Source organism: Rhodamnia argentea, chromosome 10 (genome assembly GCF_020921035.1).
Source record: "Rhodamnia argentea isolate NSW1041297 chromosome 10, ASM2092103v1, whole genome shotgun sequence".
NCBI classification, from domain to species: Eukaryota; Viridiplantae; Streptophyta; class Magnoliopsida; order Myrtales; family Myrtaceae; genus Rhodamnia; species Rhodamnia argentea.
Genome location: NC_063159.1, coordinates 4045345 through 4058046, shown reverse-complemented (window position 1 = coordinate 4058046; position 12702 = coordinate 4045345). Strand labels below are relative to the sequence as shown.

General features: G+C 41.0%; 2 protein-coding genes across 4 annotated transcripts; both read left to right on the top strand.

Moving 5' to 3' along the window:
- Positions 1–699: 699 nt before the first annotated feature.
- LOC115745716 (probable anion transporter 3, chloroplastic) lies at positions 700–5078 on the top strand. The gene is made up of 8 exons (XM_030681275.2): positions 700–1353; positions 2963–3189; positions 3343–3691; positions 3768–3812; positions 3910–4056; positions 4167–4304; positions 4437–4470; positions 4623–5078. The coding sequence occupies exons 1-8, from the start codon at positions 916–918 to the stop codon at positions 4790–4792; spliced, it is 1548 nt and encodes a 515-aa protein (XP_030537135.1). The 5' UTR covers positions 700–915; the 3' UTR covers positions 4793–5078.
- A 4389-nt stretch (positions 5079–9467) lies between these two features.
- On the top strand, positions 9468–12702 carry LOC115745717. 3 transcript variants are annotated; one of them, XM_048271212.1, is made up of 2 exons: positions 9468–10087; positions 12591–12702. In XM_048271212.1, the coding sequence occupies exon 1, from the start codon at positions 9629–9631 to the stop codon at positions 10073–10075; it is 447 nt and encodes a 148-aa protein (XP_048127169.1). In that variant the 5' UTR covers positions 9468–9628; the 3' UTR covers positions 10076–10087; positions 12591–12702. The 3 variants fall into 3 exon arrangements, with proteins under 3 accessions (XP_048127169.1, XP_030537136.1, XP_048127170.1); XM_030681276.2 differs by lacking the exon at positions 12591–12702 and adding an exon at positions 11633–12546; XM_048271213.1 differs by lacking the exon at positions 12591–12702 and adding an exon at positions 11603–11619.

Sequence of the window (12702 nt, the reverse complement as noted above, 5' to 3'; positions counted from 1 at the left end):
CTATTTTATTGGACACCCATTTTTTTATTTGCAATTTTTTGTTCTGTGTCTTCCCCTTTCAAGGTTTAAATTCAGACTTTCTTACAATGTTAAACGCTTCGAAACTCTTGAAATATTACGGAATACAAACTAGCAAAAATTTGTATTAACGAATGCATTATTTTTGTTTTGGCAAACGATTCAATTAGAGGCGTTTATGATATCTCCTAGATTAGAGAAATTTGGATAATCTCTGGAGATATTCGGGAAGTTTCCTTTAAATTTATGCATATCTGATTTGATTTCCTTACATAGCCATTTGATAAAGATATATAAATGAGTTCGGGTACTCTTTACATATAAACATACATAAGTTTCCTCGATTTTAATTTTTCGCATTATTGTTGATTGATTGAAATGCGACATCTTATCTTTTAAGTCCATTCAGCGCATGGGATTACCTTCAAAGGATAGAATTAGTACCTCAATCTTACGATAGATTCGTACCCGCGATTGGAAATTAATCATTTTACATGAAGCCAAAAAAAAAAGCGAGCCTTATCCATTTCAGACGGCTTTATGACGAAGAATTTCCCGAAAAAGCAGTTCTAAAGTTTGTTAAGGAAATAAATAAGGACCCGACGAATATAGGGCAAGTCCGAACCTGAAAAAAAAAAAAAATTCATAAAAACAGACGAATGCTGAGTCCTCTCCTCCTCACCAAACCCCGTCTCCCTTATGTCTTCTTCTTCCTCGAGCACGATCCGGGGGCCCCCCTCTTTGTCGCAATATAAAATTGCAGAGCCTCGGAGCTCCGCTTTGACATTTTCCGACATCAATGCCCTTTCATTCCATGCCTCTCTGACTCTTGCTTTTCTCTCCCTCTCCCCCCTCCCTCCACTCTCTCTCTCTCTCTCTCTCTAGTCTCTACCAACCATGGAGGCTCTGCGTCCCGCCGCCTGCCCTGTTTCTTCTCCGAACCCGCGGCTCTCGATCTCGAGGTCGAGGATGGCGTGTTTCGGGAGGACCCAGCTGGGCTTCGCGTCGGGCATTCGCGCCAGGCCAGTCGGACGGGACTGCTCCGGCGGCGGAGCTCGGAGCACGGGCGGGAAGGCGTGGAAGCAGCAGCAGCAGGTGAGGTGCACGGCGGAGGGGATAGAGAGGGGGCTGCTCTTCGGGGACAGGGGCGGCCGCGTCGAGGCGGCGGCCGAGGACGCCATCGGCGTGGCGGTGGTGCCGGAGAGGTTCAAGGTGGTGGCGTTGATGGCGTGCGCGATGTGCCTGTGTAATGCCGACCGGGTGGTGATGTCGGTCGCCGTTGTTCCCCTCGCCGCGCAGCACGGCTGGTCCAGCTCTTTCCTGGGCATCGTTCAGGTTACCCCTTTTTTCTCTTCTCTTTATTTTTTGTTCCTGAAAAACATATTTAATTGAAAATATTTATATCTTGTATATTCTTTATTAATTTTTTCTACAAATGACAAATACATTGGTAAATTATGTTTTAGGATTATGACAATAAAAGCCGAATGTTCAGGTACTTATTAAGGATGCTTAACTAATGATTTTTTGTCCTCATTTCTGAAATATTAATCACATTTTATACGAGAAAAATACTATGTTAAACGGGAACCACGTGCTTTCCTTGATTAAGTGAATATACGGTATTGGTTGCGATAGTTAACAGAAGAATTTGCGGATAACTTTCATTAATAAATTCCTTTTTGAGTTATATTTTTATTATTGTGACGTGATTATGATCCATTAATTCGGAATAATTTACGCATTTCAGTAGAAAAAAATCCGAAATTTCCTTGGCATCTTTTGCTGTCGTATTGTTAATTTTCTCTTCCCTCCGCTAAATAGAAAAATGAAGAAAACATGTGTGGTGGGTGAGAAAACTACGTCGGTTGGTTCGCCGCCTCTTGAGAAAAACTTTGCAGCTCCAACAAACCCTAGCGAGTTGAGCTGGTCCCCCTCATATCGAACCCCCAAACCCAAGAGCAAAATCGGAAAAATTTTATCGGTGCGAGCGAGCTCAAACCATCGGAGCCTTAATGCCGATCTTGGCGTGATTTACGCGCTCGGATCCAATGGGGCTAGCATCCAAATGGTGCGCTCAAAGTGTCTTTTGATTAGATCGGAATTCAGGAGGAGAACGGCTCTTGTCGTGCCGTGCCATGCCGTGTGGACCAGCTAAAACTAAAGGAGATGATGTATTCCTTGTTATGAACGTGAGGTTTGGGGATAAAGTGTTTGTTATGTTACTCTAATGAAATAGTGAACTTTTGACTTTTCGATATTCCGGCAATTATCATCTCCTTAAATATCGGGGCATATAGGTTTAAATGAATTTTGTATTTAACCAAAAAAAAAAAATAGCTAATCTCAAGGAAACCAAATAAAAGTTAATTTTTTTATGACAATTTTACATGAATTTTGTATTTAACAGGGAAAAAAAAACTAAAGTTATTGGAACCTAAAAAAAAAAAAATTGTTTATTTCTGTGACAGGAATAAGTCCCTTTCCAAAGTTCCTCCTATCATTTTCAAGTCACTCTCTTCTACCTACTTGTGCTTCTCAGTCCTCGTGGCCCTGAGCTTTAAGGGGGGGTTGGCACGTGCGTGCATCTGTTGCCCAAAATACAGATCGAAAATTAAAAACAAAATACCTTTTAAGTTTAAATTTATTCATTTAAAATTCGAATTATTATTATTATTATTATTATTATTATTATTGATCATTGAGTAACTTAAACCACCTTAATTTAGGTTAAAATCGGCCCGGTAGCATGGTTAAGACATCAATTTATTCTGGGTTAGCTTCTAGTTTTTGGTTGATTGAGGTTGAAATAATACATGAATTTCCCGTAAACCCAATTGAAATGACCCTCTAAATACCATCTTACACATTGATACAACATAAAATTCTGGATTTTGTCACTTTTCTTGGCTAACAAGGTATGTGCTTGTGCTTTGTGGCACAGTCATCTTTCCTATGGGGATACATATTCTCGTCGGTTGTCGGAGGCATGCTGGTCGACAAGTACGGCGGGAAGAGAGTGATGGCATGGGGCGTGGCCTTGTGGTCGCTGGCCACTCTCCTCACCCCTTGGGCCGCCAACCACTCGACCGCCGCCCTTCTGGCCATTCGCGCCTTCTTCGGGCTTGCCGAGGGCGTGGCTCTTCCCTCCATGAGCACCCTCTCATCGAGGTAAAACTGTCTCAACTTATCGCTCTCCCTGGGATTTGGCTGTGGCCAGAGGCGAGTAGCCGGCCTGCTGAACAGTCGGCTTTGCTGATCCTGATCTTGAACATTTTCGTCCCTAAGAGAAATTGTAGCTCTAACGTGGGCGAATTGAATCAGGTGGTTCCCGATCCACGAGCGAGCGAGCGCTGTCGGGCTATCGATGGGGGGATTTCACCTCGGCAACGTCGTCGGCTTGGTTCTCACTCCGCTGATGATGTCGTCGGTCGGCATTTCGGGTCCATTCCTCCTCTTCTCCTCCCTAGGACTGCTTTGGGTAATGAGGTGGGCCAATGGAGTGACCAACCACCCGCGAGAGAGCCGATTTGTCGGTGCATCCGAGCTGCGGCTAATCGAAGATGGGAAATCGAATGCGGCGGTCGGGAACAGAGAATTCCCGTCGCTTCGCGCTCTATTGTCGAAGCCACCGGCATTGGCGATCATACTGGCCAACATCACCAACAACTGGGTTAGTTTCGCTTGACAGTAACGTAATCCATCTCTTTTATGCCGTTTATCTTATACGCGGCGAACATGGGTCGCAGGGATATTTCGTACTGCTCTCGTGGATGCCCGTTTACTTCAAAACTGTGAGTATCGCGTTCCCGACACCGTTATTTGTCCAGTTGATCATCGGACCGAGATGGAGTTCAATTGATCATCCCGAATTTTTCGCGGTTATTGCAGGTGTTCAACATAAATTTGAAGCACGCGGCTTGGTTCAGCGCTGTTCCGTGGGGAACAATGGCGGTATGCGGGTACATCGCCGGCGCGGCATCGGATTATTTGATCAAGGCCGGGTACTCTCTAACGCTGGTGCGAAAGGCCATGCAGGTAAAATTTCCTCGGTCTTTCCTCCGACGAAATTGCCATTTATCGCCCCGATGAGCTACGTTATCAATGACCATTTGCTGATGCTTACTCGAGTCGGTTTTCTTTCGCAGTCGATCGGTTTCATCGGACCCGGAATTGCACTGCTCTGTTTAAATTACGCCGATTCGCCCGCCGTCGCGGCCTTGTTCATCACGGTGGCACTAAGCTTCAGTTCATTCAGTCAGGCTGGCTTTCTCCTAAATATTCAAGTGAGTTCCCATAGGATAGTACCATCTCTGTTACAGAGGTGTTTAGTGCATGCTTCTTGACTCAATGCCTCATCAGTCATGAGATTGTTAATCACATTCTGATCAATCTTTCCTATTTTTCTGTTAAATCAGGACATAGCTCCTCAGTGTGCAGGATTTCTTCATGGTAAGTTCTCCCCTGCATTTTGATTGGAAAAGAATCTGGAAGTTCCTTTTTTTTTTTTTTGTGGCTCAAATAGCTTTTTTCGAACTTCAATTTCTAATGGGTGCGACGAAATGTTTGCGTATCGACTCACGAACCGGGCTTTCTCGGTACAGGTATCGCGAATTCGGCCGGAACGTTAGCTGCAATAGTAAGCACGATCGGCACCGGCTATTTCGTGCAGTGGCTAGGATCTTTCCAAGCTTTTCTCACGCTCACTGCTGCTCTCTATTTCGCCGCCACCGTGTTCTACAACCTCTACGCTACCGGCGACCGAGTTTTCTAGCCGGAGACCTCATCAATTCTCATCGTCGTGTCGGACGAAGCAAGCGGGTCTCATTCAAAAGCCATTGTTATGATTCAAATTTTGTGTATTTAGGTTCTCAGTAGAGTCTGAAAGAGCGGTTTAATGCTGTATATATATATAGCTTATTCTTTGTTTTTCCTGTTCATTTGAACTCTCATCTCTCTCTCTCTCTCTCTCATGTTCTCTTAATTGTAACTCAGCAACAAGTGAAAACTAGAAAGGACATTCCTGCATCACATTCATTGGTGAGATTTACCTTCACCGGTCCTAATCGAGTCCATCCGGTACGAAAAATTATAATGTACGGATATTTATTGACGAGCTCCGGGACACTTGTTAAGTAATTAAATAAAGAGAAATATATTTTTAACTAATTATAATTCTCATAGCATTAGTTCTTCTTGTAAATTATGTAATCAATGCTTTGAAAATCAACCCGTAGAAACTATGTTTTGGTAGCAGCCCAGCCCCCCCTCTCTGTCTTGGCTCCGTGGTCGGGGAGATTGTACGAAACATCGTTCGCAAGCGGAAGTACCTCGGTCCTAGTTAGGCTGGTTAGACTGGTTACCTATATTTTGAGAAAATTACCAAAAAAGGCGAGGGCCGGTGAGGCTCGAACTTCACCGGTGCTAGGTGAGTCCGAGCTTTGCCATGGTTGGGCAAGGCTAAGCTCGCCCGGCGATGGCGAGGTCTGCCTCACTCTCGCGTCTAGCTAGTCGTTGATCCGACTATCGACTGGAGGAAGAAAGAGAAGGGCAAAAAAAAAATAAAAAAAAAGAAAAAAAAGAAAGAAAAGATAAAAGGAGAAAAAAACGTTATTAAAAATTGTTATTTCGGCGTCGATCGGCGTCCACGCCAGCGCGGCCAACCAAAGTTAGCCGGATGAACCGAATTGACACAGATGTAAAAGATTTTTTATTCAATTGGAAAAAAAATTTAAGGCCGAATTGGCATAATTGTACTAGGTTTAAGGCTTTTTTGGTAATTTCCCCGCTAGATTTTGGCTTACCACTTATATGATTCATGGGATGAGTAATTAGTATGGTAACTTTACGAGTCTTATTTACTTCTCTCAGATGGACTCCCTTGTTTTGAAAGAGCAGTTCGAGTACCAAGAGTGGTTTTCTTTTTTTTTTGGGGGGGTCAAAGATCTTAGAATCAAGTTACCAACAAGTATGGATCCAATGGTAATTAGAAAAGGATTGTTGCAATTTCGATCTAAGTCCAATGTGTGAGAAGTGATTGTTGGGGTTATCCCATACCAATTATGAAAAGAGCTTATGGTCGATTTATAAGTGTGAGAAAAATTATTACCCTTTAAAATAGTTTTTAGGGTGAGAGAGGCACAGGACCGGCCAACAACTTCACATATAATTGTGCATTTTGGTACACTAGTGTGCGGTTCATAGTCCTCAGCTCAGCGCCACATTGAGTCATGACATAGCTCCTCAGTTTGGAGGCACACTTCTCGCAATAATCGACACGATCAGCATTTTTTTAGTTTAAATAAAATTTGTGTTAAAAAATCACATTCGGACCAAAACGATATCGTTTTAGCTTTTATATTTCATGTTTTAGTCACGTCACCGTTACATAGGAGAGAGAAAATATTAATAAAAGCTACGTCTTTGTTTTCTATTAGCCAAGTTGGACGGAGTTAACGAAAGAACTCGATTATACTAATTTGACAAGTTTTATGACTCAATTGCACTTTTGCAACAAGTTTTAGGATTTGCAATGCACTTTATCTCGTATACTCAATATATATATTGGGTTTAATGAAGTATTTCTTGTAAGTTGTAATTTGAATGTAGTTTGGGTGTATTAATTTGAATAACTAGATTCGATTTTGATCCTCTCACTCGGAAGCTGAATTTTTTTTAAACTCTTATTTTCTTCTTATTCGTTTCATGTATGACCATCTTGTGGCTTTTTATTATTTTAGCAAAACACAAAACTTGTCACGAAAGTGCAATTGAGTCCTAAAACTTACAAAAAGTACAATCAAATCCTAAAAGTTATTAAATTAGTGCAATTCAGTCCTTCCGATAACTCTGTCCATTTAGACTAATTGAAAATGTTGACGTGAATTTTTAAATATTTTTTCTCTCCTACATGGCGATGATGTGACTAAAACATGAAAATAAAGCTAAAATGTTGTCGTTTTCGCTTTTCATAATTTTCAATCAAAATCTTAATTAAATAAAATAAGGCTCCATTTGTTTCACGGAAAATGTCATGTTTTCGGAAAATGTTTTTCTAAAAGTCATTTTCCAAGAAATGACCATATTTTTCGGTGCTTGGCTAATACTTAAAAATGAATTGGAAAACAATTTCCGTCGTTTGTTACGGAATTGATTTTCCTAAAAAAATTATTAACTAACACGATTTTTTAATTATTAATTATTTTTTAGAATAAAAATTATTTTTCATTTTTAATTACTTTTTTTTCCCCCCTTTTTTTTTTTCTTCCTTCTATAATTTCTTCTTAGGCGATCGCCACCTGTGGCGGCCAACAACCAACCACAGATTAGGCTCTCGTCTACCCAACCTCGCTCGCCTCTAGCGAGATTGAGCGTCGCCGGATCCGGTGAGGCGAGCCTCGCTCGCTAGAGCCCGAGCTCGGCCGAGCCGGATCTAGCGAGGTGAGGCCTCCCTTGAGGCCGGCAACGCTGAGGGTCGCCTTGTTGGCCTAGGGCAACATCGAGGCTCGCGTCATTGGGTGGTCACCATCGCCTAGGTCCACCATTGATGGAGGAAGCAAGCGAAGGAAGGAACATCAACAGTAGGCAGAGGAAGAAGGAGAAAAGAAAAAAGGAAAAGGCAAATAAAAAAATAAAAAATAAAAATATTTAAAATATTTTTTTAAAAATAATTAAATAATGAAAAAAATATATTAATTTTACAGAAAAGAAGTGTGAAAGAAAGGAGGAAGAAAATATAAGGAAAATATTTTCCTCTTTTAAAAATGAGGAAAATATTTTCCCCATTTTTTGAGGAGTTTTTCTATAGGTGGAAAATATTTTTCTAGACTAGTTTATTTTCAGTGAACCAAATGCCGAAAAATTAGAAAAATATTTTTTGGAAAGTTATTTTCATTGAAACAAATGGAGCCAAAAAGGTTTTAAAATAACAAAAAGGGGGGAAAAAAGTAGAGAGGCAAGGTCAAAGGTGGCAAGCCCTTGCCACCATCACCCTTGTCTCTAGAAAGGGCCAATGGGTGTCGCCGGGACCTTAGCGAGAGCCGGAGACCCTCATTGACCATAGGCAAGGGCCTGACAATCCTTGCCCAATTGTGGCGGACCTTGGCGAGGGTCACTTTGGATATGGGCGAGGGTCACCACGGCTAGGCGAGGGCCGACGAGCTCGGGGGTGGTTGCCCTTGCCCTTGCCTTTTTTTTTTCCCCTTCCTTTTTGTGTTTTAAAAAAACCTTTTGTACTTTTTAATTGTACTTAATTAAGATTTTGATTAAAAACAAAAATTTATGCTAAAACGACCTTATGTTTCATGTTTTAGCTACGTCACCAACACATATGAGAGAGAAAATATTGAAAAAAGTCACGTCGGTATTTTTCATTAATCTAAATAGATAGAGTTAATGGAACGAATATATAGCATCTTGATAATTTTTATGATTTCATTGCACTTTTTATAAGTTTTAGGTTTCAGGACTTTCGATGCTCATATCCTAAAATATATTCATAGCATATGTGTGTACTTTTCTCCACTGATAACACAATAATTGTCTTTATTTGTTTAACTAGTAGAAATCTCGTTCGAGACATGGATTTTAACTTTTTGTCTTAATGAAAACTTTCTTCAAAGTATTTATTTGAAACAATAATGTTGATTTTGCTTTTGTCCTCTCACAGAGAACTAATAATTTACGGAACTATTGTTTTCATGTACTTGTTCTTTTTTTTTTTCCGGTCTTGACTTTTTAAATTGATTATGCATTGTGTATCTTTTTTTTTTTTTTTTTGTTCTTCCTTGTCCATTCTTTAAATGTATCAATTTTTTCTCAACACCAGATATTGAAGCCAATGACATATATACAATATTTTCCTTTTTCTCTTGGCCATTCTTCAAATTTATTAATTTCAATTTAATTCCCTATGATGGTTAGTCAAGCCTAAGTATAATTAAGCAAATTTCGTTATTCCGAGTCATTTTTAAAAGTATTAATTTTAATTCGACACCATAACCAAGACAGTTGAAGGGAGAATAACATTAGAAGTGTCGTAATCTTTGTAAGACATTCATTTTAATATCAAAACTTTTCAAGCGACCACTTTAGCCTTACATCTTCAAATGTACTTTTTTTTTTCTTATTCTCTGCTACGCGTAAATTAAGGGATTAAAAAGAAGGAAAATTCTCGTAATTCGGACCGATCTCCTTAACATGGCCCAAATAATATTTCGCGCACAAGAAAAGCCCGCAAGATACCGACAATTATTGGACCAAAAAAAAAAAAAAAGATGCCGACAATTATAATCGTAGGTATCGAATGATGATGTTGCCCAATTGAGACAAATTAAAAATTGGGGTACCACACCACGAATTACGTGCAAAACTCAGGCACCGATGTGCAATATTCGGAAACTGTCGATCGTGCCAAGTCGAGCCACCGTAATAAAAATGGCCGAACGAGGAATCTTCAGACATGTGACGATGCTTCCGAGGTCGATGCTTCAGTCGTCTCGTCCCCAATCGATAGCTTCCACCACCCTCTTCAGCCGCGAGCAAACAGACGACCCAGCGTTCCAGATTGAACCCACGCCATATAAAATCTCTCTCTCACGGCGTGCGGGTAATGCCAAGATCATCGACCGGACAGAGACCCGCTGAGCCCCCCGAGTCAAACCCAGAAGATTTTCTCGCGAATTGCCGAGTTGGGTCGGCGTTCTTTCCCCTCAAGAGGATGAATTTCAGGAGCTTCGACGAGTTCTGGCCCTTCTACGTGAGCCAGCACTCGAAGCCGGCCACGAGGCGTTGGCACTTCGCGGGCACGCTCCTGAGCATCGTCTTCTTGATCTACTCGGCCGTGTTCAACTGGTGGTGCCTCTTCCTCGTGCCCGTCTCCGGCTACGGCCTCGCCTGGTACAGCCACCTGTTCGTGGAGGGCAACGTCCCCGCGACCTTCGGGCACCCGCTCTGGTCGCTTCTGTGCGATTACAAGATGTTCGGTCTGATGCTGACTGGGAAGATGGACAGGGAGATAAAGCGGCTCGGGAAGAGACCCGTCTTGAATGGCTTCTGAATTCTGGGGGATGTAAGAATTTTATCTTTTCCGTTGCTTTACTTTCAGTGATATAATGTATGTATGTGTGGGTGTTGATGTAGATTCAGGGTCTGGTTATGTTCCTTGAGACCCTTTGTCCTGATTTGTGCATATATGTGTATACACCGTACCATAGTTTCTTAAAGGGGATTACAGATTACTGTCATTTGACCTATATAATGGAGGAGTTCTGACTTCTTATGTGAGTATTAGATCTGGGTGAAGTGGCTGAGAGTGTGATTGTTCGATTTGATACTCTAATGAGAAATTTTCAATTTCTCTTACTATTGATGTGGAGAATCTGGTGTGGGTCATGTGGTCAGACACAATATTTTGCAGTCGGGATTTGTAGCATGGTGATTACCTTGTTTAAATCAGTGGCTGTTGCTGGATTATGACATTTTTTTCTGCTTGTAGTCAGGCTTTTAAAGTGAGATTTCAGATTGATTGGATGACTTACCCATTAATTTGGTCATCCTAGTTTTGTTGGTAATCTTTTCAACTGTGAAGTCACTGTTATACTCTGACAAAATTCTCCCTCTTTGAACACACTAGAGCATGAGCACATAGCTGTGGTGGTTATTAATGATTGCAAGGAAGTGCAATTAATCTAAAATGTTGAATTCTCTGGATGCAAAGTATTTGTGGGCGCAATGTAATCGTCCGGGAAAGCTTTGCCGGCATAAGAGTGGGGGATGCAAGTGCTGGAATCATTATATAGGTTGTGATCAACCAGAGTTGATAGATACCCATGGTTTTTTCTCTTTACTAGGCATGTGTAGGAGAACCTAAGGAACCCATCGAATTGGTTAAACCAGTGTGATTGGGGTTCTAGGTTGAATATAAGTGCGCAACAAAAATTCAGGATCCAAAAGATGAAACTTTTGAGCATAGGTTTGGTTTTGGGGTTATGGGGTCATATCCATCTGGCAACCTGTGCCTACTACATCCTGCACTGGGTACCCTGGAAATATATATAACAAATGCATATGCATTTTATGAGTATTATTGATGCAGTGGAATAGAGCTACTGGCAGAGAATTGAGGAAACAGAGCAATCTTATTGAAGCTGGAACAGGGATAACTCAATCTCGAGGGTCAATATTAGAGGACACTAGGTAAGTTAGATCAAATGATGGAATCTGTGAGAATAGTGTATGTTTCGGGCACAGTTCGTATTTTCCCTTAACTGATACCTGCTACCTTTTGTGGCGTACATGCACTAGCTGCCCTGAGAAAAGGAAAAGAACTGATTTATTCACTACTTGTGACCGCATCGTTCCTTTCATAAAGACTATGTTTCGTTCATTATCAGAAGCTTTCACGTGAACTTATGTAGTATGAGGTGAAAAACACGTTCGTATGGTGATTCTTTGCCATGGCAATGTCATAAATTCTTCTTAATAGACATATATTTTGCTGAATAGTGTTTGTGCTTTTTTCAGTAAATATACAGAGACTTTGTTCAATTAATGAAACAATCGAGAAAAATGGTCAAACTGACAGATTCTAGTTGGGTTTTCCTCGCTCCACCAGGTCGGGGCTGCTATGAAGAGGCAATGGGATAGGTTTCAAGTTCCAAAGCTTTGTTTAGAGTGAGTATCACTAATGACAAGACCCTACCCACCTTTGAACTTCGATACCCCTGATTTTCTACATGAATTACACCTAGTGCTGTACTTAAAACTCCTTGAGTTGGCTTGTTCAAGAATAAAAAATGACCTCTTTCAGGACATTTTGTCTCATCCTTGGTAATGGCAGCATGCCGCCTGACCTTGTCGCTTGATCAAGAAAGTACTGAATTTCCCTTGTGTTCCACTACAAAATTGAAGGTTGAAGGACTTTGAAGAGTTCATGTATTATTCAATGTTAGTTAATAGACGTGTGGTTTTCCATTTTTCAACCTTTCCCTGGTGGATAAATCTCCTCGTCTGTGACTTTTTCTTTCAGAAATGGAGCAATTTAAAGGTGAGGAGTCTTTGAAATAAAGTATATGCTGTGTTGTTTACAGGAATTGTCACCATTATCAATGATACTTATGTTAATCGTTTTCCTTTTATTTTTGGCCTACTGGAGAGAGAAAAAACATAAGAATGAGGCATTTAGCTTGGTTATTTGGTCATTTTCCTCCCTAGGAAATTTGAGTCAGGGTTTGCTATTGGCATGCCAAGGCGGACGCCAGACAAGCTCTCTATTTAACCAAAAAAGAAACAAATATGTTCACCGTCCCTTCCTACATTGATTAAATGAGACTTTGTGGAGAGGTGGACCTTCAGAAGCATGATACCAGCCTGTCTTTGTCCATTTCAAGGATCCATGACTAGAGATGACCAATCTGGAGTAGCACTTAGATCGCCATTCGATGTGAATCCTATAACGGTTTGCATTTTTTCATTAAAATTGTCTGTCTAAACCATAGTGGGGCTTTCATGTGTGGAGTATACGTTTGTGTGATGCATGCGCATTTTTCCGAACCTCATATATTTTGCATCAGGACTGGCTGGGATTTCTGTTTACAAACTTGCAAAAGCTAATTTACCAGACTATGTCCCATGGAAAGTTGAAAAGTTGTGGCTGGAGATAAACCTTTTCGAGGATAAGTGAAG